The 22,364-nt window shown below is 43.7% G+C and overlaps 1 protein-coding gene across 2 annotated transcripts in view; it reads left to right on the forward strand.

Annotated features, from left to right (window-relative positions):
- The window catches only part of EPB41L4B (erythrocyte membrane protein band 4.1 like 4B), a 180,049-nt gene extending 164,471 nt beyond the window's left edge, over positions 1-15,578 (forward strand). The window contains exons 23-25 of one of the 2 annotated variants that reach the window (XM_054192140.1): positions 4,942-5,010; positions 8,943-9,106; positions 10,743-15,578. In XM_054192140.1, coding sequence (XP_054048115.1) covers positions 4,942-5,010; positions 8,943-9,106; positions 10,743-10,812 — 303 coding nt within the window. In that variant the 3' untranslated portion in view covers positions 10,813-15,578. The remainder of the gene's footprint in view (positions 1-4,941; positions 5,011-8,942; positions 9,107-10,742) is intronic. The other variant, XM_054192141.1, reaches the window with a different exon arrangement.
- Positions 15,579-22,364: the final 6,786 nt, after the last annotated feature.

The following is a 22,364-nucleotide window of genomic DNA, read 5'->3' on the forward strand; positions in this document are numbered from 1 at the left end:
CATGTATTTTGAAATAAAGCACCACAGAATGTTCCTCTGGCTATACGTGTATACTGAGAGCTGTGTTTACGGCACCGCTTCAGGTGTTAGCAGCTCTACTTCTGCTGCGATGCACAGGAACCTAGGGAAGTGTTTGGCCTAAAGTTTGTCTCCCATCTGGCCAGTATACAAAGTGATAGTGCAAACCCACTGAGAGCGCACATTTTCTCCAGCACATTACTAAAGGCCTGCAGTCAAGGGGCACGGGACGGGAGTGATGTGAAGTGTCAACAGCAGAAAATGTTACTGGACCTTTGTAGAAGGAAAGTAAGTTGTGACAGGGCAGTGAATATATTGAATACCCTAAATGTAAGAGAACATATCCAAATTAAGTCCACTTCTCCCAAAAGTAGTATTTTTTGTCACAGCAAGGACATTTGTAGTATTCCCCTCTGATAGAAATACCAAAAATAGCTAATTTTATATCAATTAACACATTCTAACTGCTCACTCATTTTCCACACGTCTCCTGCTGTTTTCATTTCAGGTGGGAATACTCTTTCTTTATCTCCTTTCGCTTCCATTTGCTTTTAGGAGAATGTTACTTTTTTTTTCTCCTAGCCCATCTAAAAGGTGTTTCAGGAAAGTACAATTGTTTTTACTGAGATTTTAAATTCTCTCCAGAAGAACTCTTTGCAGAAGTGCAAAGAAAAGGGGAAGGTTCTTGTCCTATTGTCCCATTTCTTCCTTCACCCTCCTTTGTTCTTCCATCTGGTATAAATATCAAGGAAAATTAGTGCTGTTAATTCGTTCTGGTTGTGGCAAAGATGATACCTTCAAAATATGTCACCCTAATAGACAGCTAATAGTGCAACAAAATCTTTGAGTACTAGCAGAAAATTATCCACAGAGGAATTTCCCACAAATCAATGTGACTGTAACATTTACTGGTTTTCAGATTTTTCTCCTTAAGGATTACTCAATCACTGGACTTTTCCTGAGACTGTGCTGATCCTTTTTCTGTTATTATTTTCTTTTTTTCTTTCTTTTTTTTAAGAGTCAACTGTTCTTTTAAGCTCAGTTAATTCTGAACTTGCCAAGATAAATATTCTAGACAAGGAAATACTTGTCCAGAGTAGTTCTGCTATGGTAATGCACCCTGACCTTCCAAGCAAGGGGCATTTGAGGTTGTGAAACAAGCCTTCAGCATGCGAGATCCCGCTGGAACGCAGAACACATTCACTCCCCTTTCATGCCATGCCCCTGTGATTTGACAGTTACTTATGGGACCTGCTTTAAAGGTTGTTTTATGGTTGTGACTTTGGCTGCAAGACTGTTTTCGCTCCTGCAGAGAGAACAGGTGTGCTTGAAATCAAGTTTTTTACTTAAAAGTCTGTCTATGCTGTTATCGAGAGCACAGCTCTGACCTCTTGTTGCTCATGATATTTCTGTAGCCTCTGTGACACCAGTTAGTCCCTTTTGCTCCTGTGGAAGAGCCTGACTGTGTTGGAACGTGCTCATTTGAGCAGATCTGTAATGTGGACATGATTGCTGTTCCACCTGCCATCACAGGAATTTTTGTGCTCAGTTGTAAACGTCAAAGTTATTTCTCTTGTTTTGTCATATACCAAAGTAGGCAGAATACCTCAGCAGCTTGTCTATAGGCAATCCATGCACTAGCAGATACTGTATTTTGCTAGTCTGAGCAGCTACATTTCAGCTTCATGAGACTGTCCTGCACACAGAGCTGCCAACCTCCTCTTCCCTCGCCCTTTCCCCTTGTGTCTGCAATCCCAGGTGAAGCCTGGAAGCTGCTGAAGGTCTCCAGAGGCTGGAGGAACTGCAGGGTTGTGGTAGGTGGTGGAGTGTCTCAGCTCTTCTTCCTTTCTCAGTCCCCAGGTGGCATCTTTCAACAGATGCTGCTGCGGCAGGGAGAAGAAAGCACCCAGGAAAAGTTTAGGGACTGCTTCTGCTGTGCGAGTTAGGAAACCTTTAAAGGTATGGTATGCCTTCCTCCTAGGACAGGGAGAGAGGCTATACAGTGTGTGGGGATTGCATAACTTTTAAGTCTTCACCTCCTGTTCTGGTCAGGGAGTTGTTTTGCTTTCTGAGCTACTCTGAGAGTTTTGACTCCATGCAATAAACTCAACCCCAAGACAAGGATCAGGAAGAGACTCACACATGACTGCTTTACTTGTGTGGTGGGGTGGGAATCACAGGGTTTTCTTCCTCCTCCCAGGTACTGGCAACTGCTGCTGTCATCAGCACCCTGCTGGCCATGGTGGACACGCAGGTCAAAGTATATCCCAAATCCTGTTTCACATAATCCAGTTGCTCAACTGATGCTTTCCACGATACTGTCTCTCCACCCTACACATTCTCAGTCTGAAAAGTGTTCTCGAACATATAGAATTTTTCTGCTATTGCATGAATGGAGGACATTGTAACTACTTCTTACTCAAAAGAGCCAAGCCATGAATAGATAAGAACCTCTCACCAGTGCTGAGGAGACAACAGTGTTGTCTCTGCTTTGCGTGTGGGAGCTGGCAGCAGGGCTGGTGTCGAGGCCCGGGACAAACCAATAAACTCTGTTGTGCCATTTGAGTAATACTGGTCTCTTCTCTGATTCTCTTCTCTTCTGTGATTCTCAGAAAGAAAAAAGATGAGAGAAAGAAAGAGTAAATTTTAAGGGCTGAGCAGGATGATTGTTTTTCGCTGTTAAATTGAACACAAATATGATTTTTCCCTCTGTTCCTTAAATTCTGTTTTCAGTTTCTTTAAAATGCCAGAAATTGGTGGGTTTAGAACTTAGAGAACCTTTCATTTTGTCAAGATTGTCTTATTCCTGAGATTAAATAAGTACAACTCCCTGAGAGATGAACCTATGCTGATAACTAAACCAGATTAACCGTTTCTTGCCATGTTTTGACGTGGAGGCTGGCCTCAGGTGCATCCACAGATTGCAGTACTGATTTTGCGAGAGAGTATTCTGCAAGCCTGTGTGTCGCAGGGTGCAATCAGGGCTGACTCCTCTTACGTGCCTCTGGTCCCAAATCCCAGTGGGATGGGAATAATGTTGTCTTGAATATAGTTCTGCGTCATTTTAATTCTCTTTGTTCAGTAACTGCATTTCGTTTCCTGCAGGAGACCAACCTGCAAAATTAGAGAGATTTTGGCTGTAGAATATCAAACTCATACTGCATTTGAGCAACCAGCTTCCCAACCCTGTTTGCACTTGGCTCAGAGGTTTTGTAATGGAGTGCACTTGTATTTTGTACAGTAACGTCATATTGTAAACCCTTTATAACCTCAGAATGACAACTTGGGCTCATGGGTATTTGCTGTGTCTCAGAAGAGTGACAGATGCTACAGCTGTCCATGTTTTGCACTGACAGACTTGGCTCTGGGTATGACGTAACATAACAAATTTGCAAGGAGCTATTGCTTCGATCTAATGAGTAGGTTCAATCAGCAACATAGTGTACAGACACTTTGCTAACAGACATGAATATGGGACTAGACAAGGAGTGTGAAATTTTCTTTAATATGTTTGCATAGAAAATTATAATTTAAAAGAATTTCTGTCTTGCACAGTTGTTTGTTCATTTGCACCTGTGTAATTCACTTACAAACATTTTTATTCTGTTAAAAAGGCATTTACATGCTTAACTGTATCTTTGCCATCCATAATCCTTGCGTGTAAGAAGCCTGGCAATTAATGCCAAGATTAATTCCACGTGTTTGCAGAAGCAGGCCCACAGATGGTCATTAATTTCCCTTGGCATACTTATAAGACAATATGTTTCTGTTATTTCATTTACAAAATAAACACTATAAATTTACTTAATCATATTTGACGTCATAATTTCAGGTTTTGCTTTGGCCTACAAGGGCTCAGGGCCCTCAGGGTAGCTTTCCTCATTATTAAACAACAGTTATATAGCTGTAGTTAGTGAATTATGCTGGAAGACACGCATAAAAAACAAACACACAGCAGTTTCTATAATAAAGTGAAAAATACACCTTTCAGTGAAAACTGTGTTTTTCCAAATGGAAAGGATGAAGTGCAGTTCAAAACAGATACCTTTATTTGATATTTTGACCTCTCTGAATGAATTAATAATGCCTGCATTCTAAAGAGGAAAATCATGAGAAACAGCATTCATAATGAAGCGGGACGGAGATTGTTGCTGCTTTTAATATTTCTTTAATTTCAGTTAATGTTTGAAATTATATTAAGGGCAAAAGTGATTTCCAGCAAGGCCTGGTCACACTGGTGACCATACGCTTATGGACCCAAGTCCTGGGATCTCTCAGGCTTCTCGGTACATGGATGCGTTGGTCTCACCTCTCGATCTTCAGGTGCCTTTCAAAAAGAAACCTCCTAAGGTCATCCTTTATCCACAGCGGTCCCCTCGACTCAGGGCCTCGTAGCTGCCTGAAATAAACAGTTGTCCCTGGTGCTTTTCTTACATATGGTTTCCTTTCAACCCACCTTATGTGATTGATTGTCTTTGGCAGCAACTGTGTAACTGAAAATGTGGAAGTCTAAAATACGGAAAGCACAAGTATTTTAGCCAAAGTTCCTGCCCTGCAGAATTTGCTTCTGCATTTTGTATAACATATTTTAAAATGTAGTGCTGGCTGGAGGAAGCAGGTAATGATCCAATGACTGTTGACAGAATTGGAAGACTCACTGTATGCAAACTGCTCCATATTTGCACACCAGATTTAATTACACATTAAAATTAATTTGTTAAGTTTTCATATTTATGCTTTGACTATTCACCATCAGGTTTCTGTATGCATTTTTGGAGGGGTCTTTTTTGGTCTGTTCCAAGCTCTGCTGAACTGCTCTAATTTGTTGGATATGTCACTATAGTTGCAATGCTTTGCTGCTTTTTTTTTCTTTTGCATTTTTATGCTCTGAAAGTAACATCTTTTTCTTTATCTTTTTTAAAGATAAAGACATTCCCTGCTGATACATCTAATCCTTTTTTCGATCCTTTTACAACAGTACCACAGTTTTCTGTAAGTAGAACATGCAACTAAAAACTGTGTATTTAACACAATTCCAACTGATTTTTTTAACAGCGTCAGAAACTTTTGCACTAAGCAGTCCTCAAAACCAAAACAAAACAAAAGAGATAAATTCCAAATAGAAATTAGGGAGCAAATCAGTTAAATATTCCCATTATACAAATAATTAACTTGCTTGCATTCAGACATTGCTGCTTACTAGACAGAGGACGAAGAGTTAAAGGTCAAGGCTCACCACTAATGCAGTCAGTCCCAAAATGTTGTTCAGTTCAGGACTGTAGAGGATACTCGTGAAGCTCCATAGCATCTTTCCAAGGAGCAATAAGGGAGTGGGAAGACTTTGTCCTCTGTCTACCAATTGCATGGCCTCCTGCCTGAAACCGCCTGCTGTGCCATCACAAAGAGGAGCCTGATTTTCATTGAATTTACAGATGAATTTTAAGGAAGAATTACAGTTAGTGTGTTGATGACTACAATGGTATCCTTGTATAAACTCCCATGTTTACTTAATAACTTGAATCAAGTATTGAACTTAATTCTTATTAAACTTTCGCAGAAGTTGGGATTTAGGTTTTTTGGCAAGGTAAATTACATACAAACAGGAAACAATTATTTGACAGTTTAAAAAATAAGTCCAACCTAAGTCCTACTTTAAGGGTAGAGGCATTATGTAATAAGTATGACAAAACGATCTACTCTATAAGAAACACTCTCTGATTATAATTATAAACCGCAGTAACTGACTTACAGTTTTTAAATTACTTTTGTAAAATGAAGCATTTCAGACTGTAACCTCAACTTTTACTGGTAGCAGCAATCTATGTCTGGCATGTAATCAGAGATAAATAACTTCAATCACTGTTGGGCCATGTGCAGTAACCCTCTGCATTAATGATAGAAAGAAAGAGGCTTTTCTTTCACAATAAACCTGATCATGGGATTTGATCTAAATGTTGTTTTTCTCCAAATAGGTGTTTTAAAGCTAGAGTTCATGAGGCTCCCCAAACTGTGTCAGTGCCACAGTTGAGCTCTAATTAAAGGTACCCGAAAATACACAGGAATATGTCACAGCAACTTTTCGCTAGGTCAGCCAAGTCCAGCTAGTACAATTGTGGTAAAAGCTAAACCAAAGTTACAGTATTTGTATCTTTCATAGTAGTTATTTATATAAGCAAAAAGCTACGCCCAGAATAGCTTTCCCGCTAATTAGTAATGATTGTCAGGAAATTATTGTTCTGCCTGTGACAGTTATGATGAAAGCAAAATTTAGGAGGGCTATACAAAATATTTTTTCATCATTGTGAGGAATAGAACTTTAAAAACAGAAACAGACGCTACGCTGATATGCTTACCCACAGAAATTTCCATCTTGCAGAAAATGGCTGTTTCATGGCAGATTCAAATGCTGAGATTTTTGTTATGCTCTGTCAGGAGAGAAGCAAAATAAAGTTCAAACTAATCTTTCTGAAATTCCCTGTTCTTCACATAGAGTCCTGTTTCCCTGGGCAGAGTGGAGGGCAGAATCCAGATCACAAATATTTAAAACACGATTGCAATAAAAATCTAATAGTGTGTGATCCATCGTACGATTCCATACATTCCTTTTATCAAGTTATGTACACGTATCTGTGGTAAATCAGCAGCTACCTAGAGGACTGCATAAAGATGGGAAAACAATTAGGAAGGTTAATTACACATTGGTCCTGTGTTTCATGGTCCACTGTCCCAGCCCAAGGAAGCGTGCTTGTCCCCAGCAGCATTTGGGTTCATCCTGATGCCTGGGCTCTGCTGAGGGCTTGAGGGTTGTTGCACCACAGTGGGAGCTGTAAGGGAAAGGTCTAGATCAGTGGTATTTTCTGGTCACACACAGTCCCAGATGGTAACATTTGTTATTCTTTTCCTTGTTTATTCAGGTTTTTTTCTTTTTTCTTTTCTTTGCTTCCCCTTCACTTTTCTTTTTTTTTGTGTTCTGTTTTGGGGTTTTTTGGGGTTTTTTTTTGTTGTTTTTTTTTGCTTGGAAAAAAAAACATTAAAATGTTATTGAGGGGACCAAAGTTATGAATGGTGACATTTGGAAGGCTTTACCTTTTGTGTAGGGCTTCTAATTTGGTGGTGTATATGCAGTTGTGTTGATTTTAGCAGAGGAAAAAATTAGAGAACTTGGTTGCCTGGAATGTTTAAAAATAAGCTTCGTGCCAGGAACCCCTCTGAATTTCAGAGATTTCTGTAGAGAAATGGCAGGTTTGATGACCGTATTCTCAAACCGGTATGAGTCACATTGATTCAAATTAATGAAATTATATCTTTTTAGACCAGTTAAACGTTTGGCTCAAACATACTGTGCCAGCAGATATATATAAAAAGATGCTTTGGATATAAACTGTAAAACCATTATCCAGAGCAAACCCACTTTAGGACTCGGGGCAAATCTTCAGCAAGTGTAATTTGTCGTTGCTCTGCTGATTTCAGTAAGGCTGGGAGAATTTACATCAGCCTCACGGAATGGTGCCCCCTTCTCATAGCATAAAATAAGTTCTGGCAGTCCTCAGAGGGCAGGGATCCTGTATGAGGAGCACCACATTTGATATCCCTGCAGCTTCTAAGGTTGAGTTTTAAAAGTTGAATGACAGAGAAATTTGTGCAGGTTATATTAGCCAGTATTTACACACATAGTTGGCCAGGGTTGGAGGGAGAGTTTCTTTAGTTGGTTTTACATTTTCCATTTTACTAATTTTGTGGAATTAATGGAATTCCTTTTGCTTCAGAGGTTGTTTTGGAGCACGGGTTTAGCTGAAATGTAAGCAGAGACGTGTTAAAAAATGACAATAAGCAGGCAAACCTACCACAACTATTCTTTCCTGGGCTCAAATAATTGTCCCACTGATTAAACTGATTTGTTTGTGTTTAGCACTCATCCTGTATGGCTTACAGAATTTGAGAAATAACTAAGACAAAGGAAAAAAAAAAGTTGCGATTCAAATAGCTGCTCCCTTATGATGGTAACTTTTCTTCCTCCCTGCCTTAAGCCTGAACCAAGTTTGGAAGAAAAAGTTGTCAAGAAAGAAATGCAGCTGACACCGGTAGGAACATATCCTAACGGTCCTGATGCACTCACAAACTGCAGCTGCTCTGTGCTCTTCCCGGGTCAGGGTCTCCACGTGCACCACAGGCACTAGCCACTGTGCTTTGCATTGAGAAATAGTCCGTGCCAAAAAGCAAGACAGGGCCGTTTTTATTTTGGGGGATCCTCCCTTTCCAGTTGAATAGGCTGCCCCAGTCTTTGCTGTAAGACTGCAGCGCTGATACGCCTCACCCGAAAGACAGGAGATGGCTGCTTGCTGTTTGTCTTAAACCAGCACTTCCAATACTGCTTTAACATTGCCTGTCACTAGATACTGCAGAATATTTCTCTTGAGGCATGTTCCAGTTAGCAGACACGGGAAAGGGATGGAGACTTTAGAACCTACAAGCCTGGACTCCTGCTGTTACGAAACACAGATTTGTCAGAGAGCCCACCAGCAAATTGTATAGGATTTCTGAAGAATACTCCAGAAATCTCATGCAGTCAGCATTCTGCATTATTTTTAGGGACAACACAATAATGATAAGCGGCATTCTCCAAACTGATTATGTCTTTCATCTGAATGCTGCCAGTCCTATACATGGAGTTTCATCTCACGTAGCGCATGTTGCTATCAGCCTCGTCCCTTGGGCACAGCTCTGAAATAGCCGTCAAAAGAGGTGGCAGTTCAGCATCTACAGAGGTTGCACTGAGCAACTATAGCTACAGCCTCCCGTTAGTTCTCGTTATTTGTTGTTGTTACTGAGTGTTTAGCAATGAATTGGATAGTGAAAGGTAACAAGAGCGGTAGAAGCTAATCTACGCTTTTTTTTCTTTCTGTGTTTGTATACATTTTTTGTAGGCAGAATTTACAGACAGCAAATTACAATGTTGTGCGGTGCAGTCATCTCCTAAGGTAACGCCGGTCACTCCATCGCCCGTACTGAGGTCTTTGGCAGAGACTATACCAACTCCAACAGTCCAGACAATATATACATCGCATAAACCGATTTCGCTGGCAGACAGGTACTGTGCAGTTCTTTCACAGAAATACTATGATGCTCTCGGCATTAACAGAATCCACTTGATTTCTCATTTTCTATCATAATTACCATAAAGTGATGTTTCCCCTGATACCAAAAGATTTTTGTTTGCTGCTTGACACCTACTTCAAAATAGGTGGGTCATGAAAAGAAATATCTATAACTCATATCTGCTCTGAGAAAAAAAACTACCTTAATTAACTGCTGCAGCCAGCAGCATACAGTTTCTATGGCCAACAGCCTGGAGAGAAAGGGCTGTGCAGATTTTCCTCAGGCAAGTCATTTTGTCTGAACCACAATGGTTTTCTTTTAATGATTGCTGTTGCAATTTCTTGTTTGTTGTTTGTGTTGTTTTTTGGGTTGTTTTGGTGTTTTTTTAAATTCAGTGTCCATGGGGGAAAGCTGAGGTTGAGAAATGTCTGCTTTTCTAAATGAAAAACAGGCACTGGTTTTCTTTCTTTTTCCTCTTTTTTGTTTTTTAGTCATGTCAAGCTACAGTGGCCTTTCTTGTAGTTTCTCAGGGAAACAACAAGCCATCCCATCCTTCCACAGGCAGCCTGCATTAAGTTTTCTATTGTTCCATTCTACTGGGTTTGCATGCTGGCTTATTTCAGAATTTAATCAAAGCTGAATTTTCCGAGCTGATAATTTACTGAATACAAATGTAGGAGTAGATATACTCAATACTTCTAGAGCACAAAATGTCCTAGGCTTATCTTGAAGAGAATTTCTTTGGCATTGTAATGAATTAGCCTTTTTAACTTTGGACTCACGGTCAATTCCCAATTTCATTTGTTAATTATTTTTTGCAGATGTTGGTTTAATTGCACCTGCACACTTGTTCAATGTTGCTAACTCATCTAAAAATTTATCGTTCCAGTGAAAATGTAATTCTGAAGCTGTAGTGCTGAACTCAGCTTCTGTAGGATGTCTCGGGCACAAATGGGTGATTCCACCCCTGCTTGTCCATGAATGGGCTGCAAGGTTTCTGCACTGCAGTTTAAATCTCTGAAATGCTTTACAAGCATTAGATATTTAACTCTTAGAACAACACTGTAAATTGGATTTTTTACCCATACTATTTATTAAGAAATGGGATCACTAACCCAGGGCATTCCCAGTGCTGCAGAGCCTGTAAGCTCTGGAGTGATTCAGTGCGTGAGAGCAAGGACTTCAGAGTCTGCGTCCCACACCCTGATGTGTGCACGCCAAGTAGGACTGTAGTAAATTCCGCATATATAGATGGCCCCCAATATCGAACCATCCTGAGGAGCAGAAGGCTGTAGCACCAGTCTGTTGTGATGGCATTTACTCTAGCTATTCCATTTTTAGAATCCTAGTCCAGCTCCCTTTGGAATCGGCAGCCTTTAATGGGCGTGAGATTAAATCATAAACTCTTTTGCCATATGGGTCTTTTAATGTCCTTTTTCTTGTTTGCTCTTCAGAAATATCAAGTGGTACTTGTTTTTGAATCAACCATCAGTTGTCAGCCTTTTCACTGAATCGAGTCTGACCTTTTTTCCCCTCCTTCGGTATTTTGAAAATGTTAATTATTTTAAATTGAAATCTGAGACTTATTGTTGTTCCCATAATTGGCTGTTTGTGCATTAATTACACAGCGCTGAGACTCTGAGGCGTGAACTTGAGAGAGAGAAAATGATGAAAAGACTCTTGATGACAGAATTATGAAATTCGCACTTCCGTCAGATGGAGAATGGATTGGGGCCTTTCATGTGCCTTCTGTCTGTTTACATTCCTCTGCTTCTGTGTACTCAACATAATGCATCGGGAAAATGTGTGATATTCCTGGCTCGCCTGGATTCACCACGGTTGGTTCAAATTAAGTGTCAGCTAGACTTTAACTTGAAGGAGTTCCTTTATTCATTTGCTGCTGGGAAATGAACCTTCAATCCTTTGTCTCTCCTGAGATTTTATACTATTAACACAATTAATTTCAGGTTTGGTTTTGGTAAATCTAGGGCAAAAAGGATCAGCAAGGAGCATACTGATTTCTATTGGGAAACACTGTTCTGTACATATGTTAATAAGTGCACAGAAATTAATGTTATGCAGAATATTTTGATAGTAACATAGAAAATATGTCATTTTGTACAACTGAAAATTGCAATGAGCTACTGCTATTTGTTAAAGAACCATTTTTAAAGCAGAAGAATGATTATTACATCCTAACCCCAGGACTGTTAGTCTCCACAGAAAAATAAACGGCTGTCTTATTAAATTCCTAACCTTAACCTTTACTCAGAGATATAAATAGCTGCAAGGGGGAAAGACAACCACCATACAGGTATACGCACCCAACACTCCCTGTAGTTCATCATCTTGACCTAGACCTTCAACTAAATCTTACTGTATTTCCATTAATGAAAAAAATCAGTTGTTTAAAGTAATTTGCTACTGACTTTCTAGCTTGATACTGACTTTTTTTTAACTAAGTGAGAAGTTTTACCTTCTCCAGGTTGCCTAGGCATTAGGGCTCGCCCACACTCAGACGGCTTCTGTCCCGGCGTTGAAGGTTGCAGAGCCTCAGTGGTGTGGATGTGGCTCACACAGGGAGGATTTTTTCCTTCCTGGGTAGATAAACCGCCTTCCTGACTGACATGAATTGATTGATCACTTTAAAAAATAATAACAATGATAGTTTACGGCATAGCTGTGTCTATACCCATTTTTTCACTCTACAAATCAGCATATGTGTACTGGCAAAGCTGTGGAGGGTACGCCTGGCTCTACGTCCCGATCACCTCCGGCACGCAAGCAAGCCTCTACGTTCAGTGGAGCTATCTCAGGCATCAGGTGGGGTGGCTGGTCCAGCGCTAGTGGAACCGCAGCCCCAGGGAGGGTGTTTATAGGTAACACTACCAACTATCTCCTATGAAAAAAAAAAAAAAAAAAGAAGAAAGTTCTCCATTTCCCCCTGTTCAGTAGTGCAGTGCAGGGTCATCTAGAAAGCTACCAACAACTGACTGTCAGCTACAAGGTACTCTTCCAACAGGAAAGCTTTTGTGCGTTTTGTATGGCTGAAGATGTATATTTTTCTGTTACTCTGTACACTATGTTCTCTTGTTTGTGTTAAGACAAAAGAGTGCCCTTCGTTTGACACTGAATACGATGGCTTTACCTCAGCTTAAGCAGTTTGTTTGTGTGGAGGCCGGGAAGTGATTGCTGTGAGACTGGGTTTCCTTCAGAATTAGCTTGTGCTGTTTTTCTGAAATGAGAAGTCTCGAGAGCACTGTAGGACTGGGGATCGCAACGTGGAGGTATAAAATGACTCATCTATTTCATATTTACTGGGAGAAGAAATTAGCATTAGGCTCCCCACTTAAATCCACCAAACCCAAACCTTTGTGGTTGCCATAAAATGGAGCAAAATAAATAGCACAAGTGTTAGGTAGAAACTCACAATACAACACGTAATGAAGGAGCTCAACATGAGCAATGGGCACAAGGAGCCATAGAAACACACCTGGACTGCAGATTTCAGAGCTCTCAGGTGACTTTGCTGGGTAATCAGATACAAGTTGTCCACTGTCCACGTTCTAGTTTCGATGCCAAGACATTTCTGTTCCTTCTGTTTTAGCATACTGCTCCATCAATCCAAGGTTATTAAAAACGGATTAGGAACATTAAACCTGTGTGAAGAAATCAGAAAGGAAGGGAAAACGCAGCAGATAGATACAAAAGGCTGCATTTTCCATGTCCTGTTACTCATTTCTCACCAGTTCCCGGAAGGTACTGGAGGAGGGAGAAGCGACAGCACATTTTGTCTGCACCCAAGTAAAAGTAAGCATTGCAAAGAACAAATAAAATAAAATTGTAATTAGAGGTGCTGTTTTGGGAGAGGAAAGCTAAGTAAGGTTGAGAACGGCGCAGCACTGACTCCAGCTGTGTCTGGTCTGCTGCCTGCTGCTAGGCAGCCCCCAGTTGTGTGAGAACTGGTGACAGTTTCACAAAGTAATCACCGAGGAAAACCAGAAAAAACAGATCTGAACACACACTTCAGTCGTACTGATTGCTGTGGAGCGGACTTTGGGAACCCTGCAAGATGCCTTCAGGTTTGGGAGCAAATAGATCCAATTACCTGCATTAGGGCAGTCTGGTCACATAAGCAAAAGGCTTTAGCAAAACTGAATGCCTGACTCAGACCAGCCCGTCAGATGTTCTGGCTCATAAACAAGCATTATTAGTTTAAATGCAATGGTTCTGCTCCTGTTCTATAAAAATACTTCAGCTGAAATATTCAGAACCGGAAAACAAGAAACATGAACCAAGGTTCCTTTATAGTGGCCAGGTCTTTACAGCTGGGGCGTGCTCTGGTGTAGCTGAGAAAGAGCAGGGACTCCTCCCTCCTTAGTTCCCACCAGGAGAGGAGGGAAAGGCTCGTGTGGCCGCTTAGTTCCTGTGGGACATTTTCGCAAGTACGTTGCCTTGTCTTGTTTTAGTGTCTTATCCACTGGCTGCCACTGTTCCCTATTCTGCAGTCTAATGGAGCTTTTTAAAAACTGTTTTACTGATATCGAACTAAACTTTTAACTGTGGAACGTCATCACCTCGTTCTTTCTTACTGTGTACCTTCTTCAGCCACGCTTAAGCCTCTCAGTTTTCACATCCTCTGAATAAACGTTCCTGCCTCACCTCTGGTTGGGAATTACAGTGTTAGGACACCTGTTACCCAAAACTACTGTAAACACAACAATGCCAACAAGAACTGTTGGGGGGAAGATAGTCTAGATTTGCCCCTAGACTTTAACTTTACAGGTGTTAAAGGATACTCTGCCCGAGGGTATGTCTATATAATGGTGCGGAAGTATCTGAGCTAGCTTTAATGAGCTTGCATATGTAGTTGTGGCAGCATGAAGCCCAGCACAGGCTATCATTATCATGTACATTGACACGTGTAAAGATAACGCATTTGAACAGCAGCCTTCTGAAGCATGGTGGCCAGTAGGTGACAGAAAAGGGTGGCTGAAAGGAGTCTGTCTCTTCAGCTCTCCTGGGAAAGGGTTCATCTCATTTAATGGGTTAATATGCCCAACTCTCACCCGATGAGAGATCAAAGGAACTGCCTTCCGAAGGTGCCTCTGACTTAAATGTCTACCTTTATATTGCTTAAAGTTAAGTGAGATGAATGCTGCTCTCCGTCCCTCTGGTTAGGTCTACATCGCAAAGCCTTGCCCACACAGCTACATCATCCAGGGGTGCTTTGAGGTATGATTTGTGATTGACGTCGCTCTGCCAGCAAAAGCCTTGCGCGTTAGGTGTAAATATACTACCAGAAACACCCTGTTGTCAGAACAGCTTTTGTCCCTTGTGGGAAGAACAGAGAGCTGGGACAAGCGGCATAAGCCCAGAGGCGTCATTACAGTTGTGCCCAGCCTGGGAGTAGCTGGTTGATGAAACCTACTGCTACAGCCACGCTGGCAAAGCCTACCGGGGTGGCCCTGGCTTCTAGCGGTGTCCCGAGTGATGCTCTGACCCGGTCAGCAGATCCCAGCTTTCCAACGTGAAGTCTCTTAAGTGGCAGAATGCAATGTTGTCATGTTTGGGTGATTCCAGCAAAATTTATTGGCCATTTAAATAGCTATGCAAGGAGTTAAATATTTTCTCATATTGCAGTCTCTTCTGGAAGCCAACCAATTGTGCTTTGTTTTTGTGTGGTTCAGCTGTTTTCACTATTTTGTTTTAAAAGGAATAACCGGGTTTTCTTTAGAAATGTTGTTTGAGATCCCACATCTCTACCAGATCCCACAGTGTGTGCAGATTTTTCTCGTTTCAAACGTACTTAAACCCTGAAAGTGCAATGTTGGAAAATTAACTCCTCCGAAGTTTCAGTTTGTGGCTTCACAACTCTCTCGCAACAGGATGCCTACGTGCCCATTTGAAACAGAGCTGGCAACGCAGTGAAATGTTTCATTGGAGGCAGCATCATGTTTTGTTTGAACTGTTTACAGATATCCTTTGGTTTTCTTTCTTTTTTTTTTTTTTGTTTTTCTGAATACATTTCTGGTTCATTGGCTACAAAAACCTACTCGTAATTATGCAATGGAATACTGTTTCTTTCTTTTTCTTTTCTTTTCTTTTTTTTTTTTTTTTTACTGTCCTGATGTTCAAGGAGTTTGCAATAAATATACTGAGGCTGATCTGTAATTGCATGTAAGATCAGCCTCACAACTGTGTTTTGTAAAGTTAAGCGCCGTAAAAGAACCTGCAGATGACGTGGAGAAGGAGGGAAGGGAGAGAGTAAGTGGAGGAGAAGGCTTCTTTGGCAGCTGCGGCTTTGACTGGTGGGTAGCAGCTTTAAAGTAAGATTGCTCACACCATTTTGTTTCATCTGAGTAGCAGCATGTATCATCAGACGGTGTACGATGGCATTTTGTTGAAAACATGCCTGGAGAGAAACTTTTACGGCTCAGCTGTTTACCTGTTCCTGTATTCATGCCTGCAATAAATGAGATGAAAAATACATCACAGAGTCTGAGCAATTTGTAGTCAAATCAGTCATTTAGGAGGCATGGGGCAGTGCGCCAATTAAAGGAAACATTTAGTTGCTAATAAAGTGGATCCACCTTCGTAAAAAAAAATACATCCTGAGGAAAAAGCAGAGAAATTATTCAAAAAGCCCAGCTTAAAGTTACAGCCCAGCGTTGTAGGGTGCCAGTCATCTGTTGGGTCATTACCCGGGGCACACTTTGCTGAATACCAGAGCTGGAAGAACACTGGTAAAACACTGGCAGGATCAAGGTAAAGAAACACGAGACATGGCATATCGCTGGTCTTTCAGCTGGGGCACAAAAAGTGGCGAAAAGTGCTACCGGAGTGGAGGGGTGGGGAGAAATCTTCCATTTCACACGGGGCTGAGAGACCCCAAGTTATTAAACTGGTCCATGAAGGAAAATTTAAAAACAAAACAAAACAAAACCAACCGAAACCAAATGACAAACAATGCTGTTCATTGTAAATATTTTTTTTTAGCACAGTTAAAACATTTCACTCGGATTTTTGCCCTTGATTTTGCCATTCTGTAAATGTCTAAATGAAAAGTTGCTTCAGAACGAAACATTTCCATTTTCTTCTGTTGAAAGATCTCTAAATCAGGACATTTTTGACATTAACTTTCACGGAGCACTTACGAAATGAAATCCCAGTAATGTTCACCCCATTTTCTGAGGTTGCCAAACTCTATATTCGGAAGGAATATGATCCCGTCCCAATTTCTCCAACTGGGTATTCATCTATTTTTAATGTCTATGCAGGGGAAGCAGGGGAAGCAACAGAAGCAACACTCTTCCATCAGTACTCAATTTATACCACGAAAATTGATTATCCAGCCAGCAAACCTAGTTAATTAATTCCCCTTAATACACGTCTTTGCTAAAGAAATAGTGTTCTGGGGTGCTGGGGAATGAGCAGCTGTGCGCTAGGAGGTCAGCAAATACTCTCGCGGAACTTGGCTGCAGCTGAGAGGCGTGAGGACCTCAGAGATGTAAATCTGAACAATTTTCTGCTTTATTATCAGCTGACTGATCTATGGCACTGGGCGAGAGACGTCGTTGAGATAAATTCTGTTTCTCGGGGGACACGCTTTCTAGAGCAGAAAACAGACTCTGTGTGCAGGCACTATTAACTGGGGAACTGCGGGCAGGGAGGAGGGAAGGTGAGGCGGTAGTTACCAGCCGGGCTGTGCTGCACAAATCCTGCTGCACCATGGGGTTTGTTCCACCACAGGCCAGCGGAACAAACCCCAGCCCTCATGAAAGGCAGTGGCCGTGGCAATGGCCTTTCACCATGCTCTCACCGACCGCAGTGACGCCTTCGGGGCTGACGGGCCTTGGGATCCCCGTGCCCAAACGCAACTTGCCCTAAAGGGCAACCCTACGGCAAGCCCAATGTCGGGGCTGGCTGTCACCAGACCGGCTGCAGGAGATGCCAGGGAATGAGGAAAATAAAAGATCTACCATGGGTCTCCCCCAGCCACCCCACGGCAGGTTCATGGGAGGTCCTGGTGTGGGATGAGGAGCTTGCCCTTTTTGTGAGAAACTGGGCGCAGGATCAGCTTAGCTGTGGCATCAGATGTGTTTGACAACCCTGACCATTGCAGCTACGTCTTACGTGCTGCCAGCAGTGCATATGGGATGTGTGGGGTCTTCTCTCTCCAGGCTTTAGGGTCTGCCATGGTCAGGGGAGAAGGGAGGAAAACAACAGGGAGAAGGGGAGCAGCAAACAACCCACACCGTCACCTGCTGAGTGGTCTGACAGAAAAGCACTGCCTAAAACGATGTTTGCCTTTTTAGTTTATTTTAAAACTACACACGTGAAATTGCATCACTACATAGGTAATATGCAATTGATACTAATTGTATATTTTTTAATGTATATTTCTACACTGTGTGGTAGGTACCCAATGCGAGTGACCGCACGGGTCTGTCGTCAGAGTATCTGGCACAGCAGTGAGGCGTAAAAGCCACATGGATCTTTACTGTTTCATGCGCTGATTATTCAGCTCTTCAAGCGGAGAGCCACTTACCCTCCGGCATCGTTCTTCCCCTGCCTTGCATTAGCAAAGTCTTTTGGAAAGCCAAGGAAAACAGAGCACAAATTCTTTTCTTTAAAGATATTTAGTCAGTGATGCTTAGTGTCGCAGGGCCCCAATGGTGCAAAGAACTCAAGTATAATTTTTTTTTTTTAATTATTTGCCTTGCTGCTTTCAAAAACAACAACAACAACAACAAAGTGGTTTCTGTGCTAACACTCTCCCGCTCTGCTTTGGCTGCTGGACCCCTCCAGCCATGCCAGGCTTGGCAAGGGCACAGGGTGGCTTGGCGGGAGGGGACAAGGGTTGGTTTTTTTGGATGGGGGGTGGACTCCCAACACCCCCCCCCGCACTTCCTTCCCTCCTGTGGTTCTCTTCTTGCTGTGGCTGACACAACTGCTGCGTCCTCCGCAGTGGGACCTGCACTGCCTTGCTGGGAGGTGGGAAGATGTTTGCAGCTCCAGGGTCACCCAGGGAGGGTTTGGGGCTGGCGGGGCTGAGAGCTGCGGCGCTTCTGTAGGTAAGAGGCACATGAGAGCTGCGGCTCTGTAGATTTTGGAGGCTGTGTTGCTCCCGGGTTGCGCAGGCATGAGGAGACGCATGGGGCTCTGGGGAGGGAGGCCAGCGTGAGCTGCCCTCTCCCTGGATGGGTGAAATTAGGGTTGTAATGGCAGGGGCATCACTGGGTCACCCCTCCTTCCTGCAAAGGAGTTTCAAACTTGTGCCCTCCAAAGTTGACTAAACCCCACGGGGCCGGTCTTTGCTCAAAGAACAGAGCGAGGTCTGCGGCAGGGCTGTGGTGTCGGTGCCTTCGGCAGTACTGAACAAGGCCAGCAGCACCCTCATCGCACTGGCTCACGGCTCTTTTGTGGTCACGCAAGGATGACAGTCCCCAAGAAGGATCTCTGCCAAAGCTGCCGGTGTATGAAGACAGGGAGGGGGGAGTGCTGGAGCCGACTTGGCTTTGCAGCCCAAGAGCGCTCCCATTTTCCATTTCCAGCCTGACAAGCCAAGGCTCAGTGTGGGTTCTGGCCAGCTCAACAACTTGCCCTGGTTATCGCAAGCCACCAGGAGCAGAAGGTATCTCCTCTAACCACCTGCTCCTGAGCCCCTTCATGTCCCTCCATGCCATCCTGCTAATCCTCCTCCCTCCTCTGCTCGGCACTCACCCGCTGACTGGTTCACAGGCGCCTGATTCCTTCACCCCTGTGAGCATCCCTTCTCTCCCCTACAAACACCTCTGGCTTGAGGCTCTGAACATGAACATCTTCTGTGTTTCAGAACCCCCTCATCAGCCCTTGCTTTTCCTGGCCATCAGTAGGTGCTCCTCCATCCACACTTGTCTTCTACCCTTCCCCTGTGTCTCACTCATCTCTTCATCTCCCCTCCGTCTGTCCAACCCCTGACACCTCTGACGAGCTCTGCCCAGGTCACGGTTGCCTCTCTCTCCCCAGATGTCTCATCTCACTGCCTGCTCATCACCATCAGGCCTACAGCCTTCCCTGGGAGCAGCCTCTGACAGGCATTACAGTGCAACACGATTTATTGTCATCTAGAAAACCTCCATGAGATGACTTCTTGTTAGGGACCAGCTGCCTGGTGAGGGTTTGCCATCAGCCACGTCTGCCAAGGCTCTCCTCGGGTCCAACCTAAATATCTGTGGGTGCAGCACCCAGCCTTGGTGGTGCTTCTACCTATTCCATGGCACCAGAGGCAGGAAGGGCACTGGACAGTATTTTTAAAGAGGGAGTTAGCATTCGCTCTGCCCTTAGAGTGAGTGATTTTGATCTCATGTCTTGGAGGGCAAGGCTTCATTTTAACAACAAGGCATTGGTGAAGGGAGGCACCCAGAAGAAACATGACCAAAAGATTCCCTCTCTCTCTCTCTTCCTTTCCTGCTTTTCATTCTTCCTTCTGCAGTGTGTTTCAGCAATGTCCTCCATCCCATCCCCCCCCACCCACCCCATACTCCTGCGGGGTAGCCATGGCCATCCCTTTATTCCCCCCTACAGATAGATGAGGTTTTGGGCTACGCTGCTCCATATTGCTGTGCCAGACTTTGAAGCACTGGAAAGAAACGGGCAACAGGGTGGAAGAGGGAGGTCTCATCTCTTCACAAAGCCAAACTGCCAACTCATTAATCCCCTGCAGGTGCTCTAAAGTGCTTTCTTCCCAAAGCAACACATGTGGAATTAATTTTGCTACATATTACGTGGTAATAAGTCATGAGGGTAGCCCAAGATGGGTGCTTTTCTTTTCTTCTTTCTTTTATTTTTCCTCTCTCTTTTGTTTTTCTCTTTTTTTCTTTTTCTTTTTCTAGGCGCACAACTTCTCACCTGCCAAACCCATGCTCTGGCAATGAAATCAATAATGAACTGTGTTTGCCCACCTGGTCTCACAGGAGAAACATAGCATTAAGTCTCAGGTAAACTGTTTTAATTGCCTTTTTTTTTTTTCCTTTGTGTGTGTATGCTGAGTAAAACAAAACAAAAACCAGGCCTGACAGAGCAGCATCTAACAAACCAGGATTGTTGAATGCCTTCCTGGAGCAGAAAAAACCCTTCCTCTTACAGTCAGAAGGATGTTTCCAAGCAATTTGCACTCTTTCTCCACTGGGAGATGAAAATCCCATCCTTCCCCAGAAACACAGTCCTGGTTCCCTCTCTGGAAAAGCTGCATTAGTGCATCGACTCGAACCCATGCACTCCCTGCCCTGTGTCCCACCTGTGGTGGCATGAAGCTGCCCCTGCGGCTGCTGCTCCATCACCTGCCCAGCTCAGCAGACCCACGGACTAGGAGGTGCAGGTAGGCTGCTGCCTTCGCTGCCTCTGATGGGTCCCATCATACGACCCTTTGGAGCTCAGCATGGGTTTGGCAGAGAAGAGTAGGTAGGTCTTGATAGGTCTCAGCAACCTGGTCTTCAGGGGTGATGCACCTCCTAGCTGTGTGGATTATCTATGAATTGAGTGGCAAAAGCTCCAGGGCTTCATTTTCTAGGGACATCCTATTCCTGAAAGAAATCTTTCTGCAATGCTAAGATGGCTCAGTTGATCTCCGAGGGCTGCCTCTGCCAAGCCCAAGCCACCGTCCCTGCCAGCCTGTTCACCCCTGTTGGCAGAGCCCTGGCTGCACAGCGGGCTCTGCTTGAACACCGCTCTTGCAGGACAGCTTCGCTTGCTTGAAAACCCTTCCAAGGACACTGCACCCAAGCCCCGGAGGGGAGCTTTAGGACATGCAAGACTTGTCTCCTGCAGCTGTGGCCCAGCTCAGGGCAGCTCCTGTCTCCCCAAGCAGCTCTTGGACATCCTGTTCTGGTGCTGCACTCTCTGGTGGGTAGAGCCTGGCACAGCTCAGGGTCTCCTTTGGCACCTCTAGTTCTAAAGTCCAATTAGTGTTGTTTGTGCTCATATTGTAACTGAAAGAAAAAAAACAAGTGACGCTTCAGTAGGTCTGAGAGCATGAAGAAATAAACGTAATTACAATAAATGCAATGTATTGAAAGATACTACCGTTTAATTAAAAGTATATGAATTATGCATGTACCTCTTCCACAGCCTGTAACTGTGTGGACTCAAGCAGTAACTGAGTACATTCAGCTGTAACTACCCCCTGAAACACACGGCTGCTTAATTTCTTACTTGCACACCTAAAATTGACGGCTGAATTTTCACTAGGAGTAAACAAGACCGTACACGGGGGGTTGCTTGGAGTTACCTTTGCTTTTCTGCGCTCTGGCGCACCTGACAAGGGATGCGAATCTCGTCCCACCAGTTTTCCGCCCCCACCTCCCCCCAAGGAGGATGGAGACTGCCTTTCAGGCAACTTGTACAACTCACTCTATTTAGGGCTGCAGAGCCGCAGGGAAGGAAAGCTGGGGTGGCAGCGGGGTGGGATACCAAGAGGGTAGTCCCCATGGGGCTGTGAAGGCCGTAGCATCCTGCAGTTTTGGGGCGTAAATGTGGGCCCCACAGGCCGGCCAAGAACTGCAGCAGCCCAGCAGGGACAGGACAGGAGGACAGGGCTTGGTGGTGGAAAGGTCTCAGCACCTGCAGGTCCCCAGAGCATCCCAGGGCCAGCACTGCCACCCCCGACCCCGAGGTGCCGTCAAACGCCTGGGGCTCAGCTCAGCTCTCAGCAAACTCACTGCAAGCTATTTCATTAATATGCAAGCGTGTCTTTTTATAAACGCTTTGCTGTCCTTCGGGCCAAACAGAAAATCCTCCCCATCCAGGCAGAGGGTTGCTCTTTGCGGCGTTGCCGAGCCCGGCACGGCAGATTGGGCCCAGGGCTGGGCCATCAGTCTTCTGCTACAGGCTGCCTCCTTCTCCTTTCTTCGTTTACCAAACGTGGTGGAGCAAACTCTCATGAGACAAAACGGATCCCGTTAGTGTTTGTAGAAATTCAAACTGCTCATTATGAAATTAAAATAGGAAATGAAGTGGTTGGGGGTTGGGGGGGAAGCCTCCTTTCCCTTATCACTTAATAGAGGCCCATACATCTCATTAGAGCTTGCAATAAATCACACCTCGTTATCGTCCAGATGTGCAAGCGTATGAAATCTGAATCCAAATGTTCATCTCTAGCTAATTTACTGTTGATTTGTTCCTTATTTCCATGCCTTACGGAAAAGAGAATAGACATTTTTTTAATGTATTTTTTTTCTGCATGCTTATGCAAACTTTGCCTTTTTCTT

This window comes from Rissa tridactyla, chromosome 2 (genome assembly GCF_028500815.1).
Source record: "Rissa tridactyla isolate bRisTri1 chromosome 2, bRisTri1.patW.cur.20221130, whole genome shotgun sequence".
NCBI classification, from domain to species: Eukaryota; Metazoa; Chordata; class Aves; order Charadriiformes; family Laridae; genus Rissa; species Rissa tridactyla.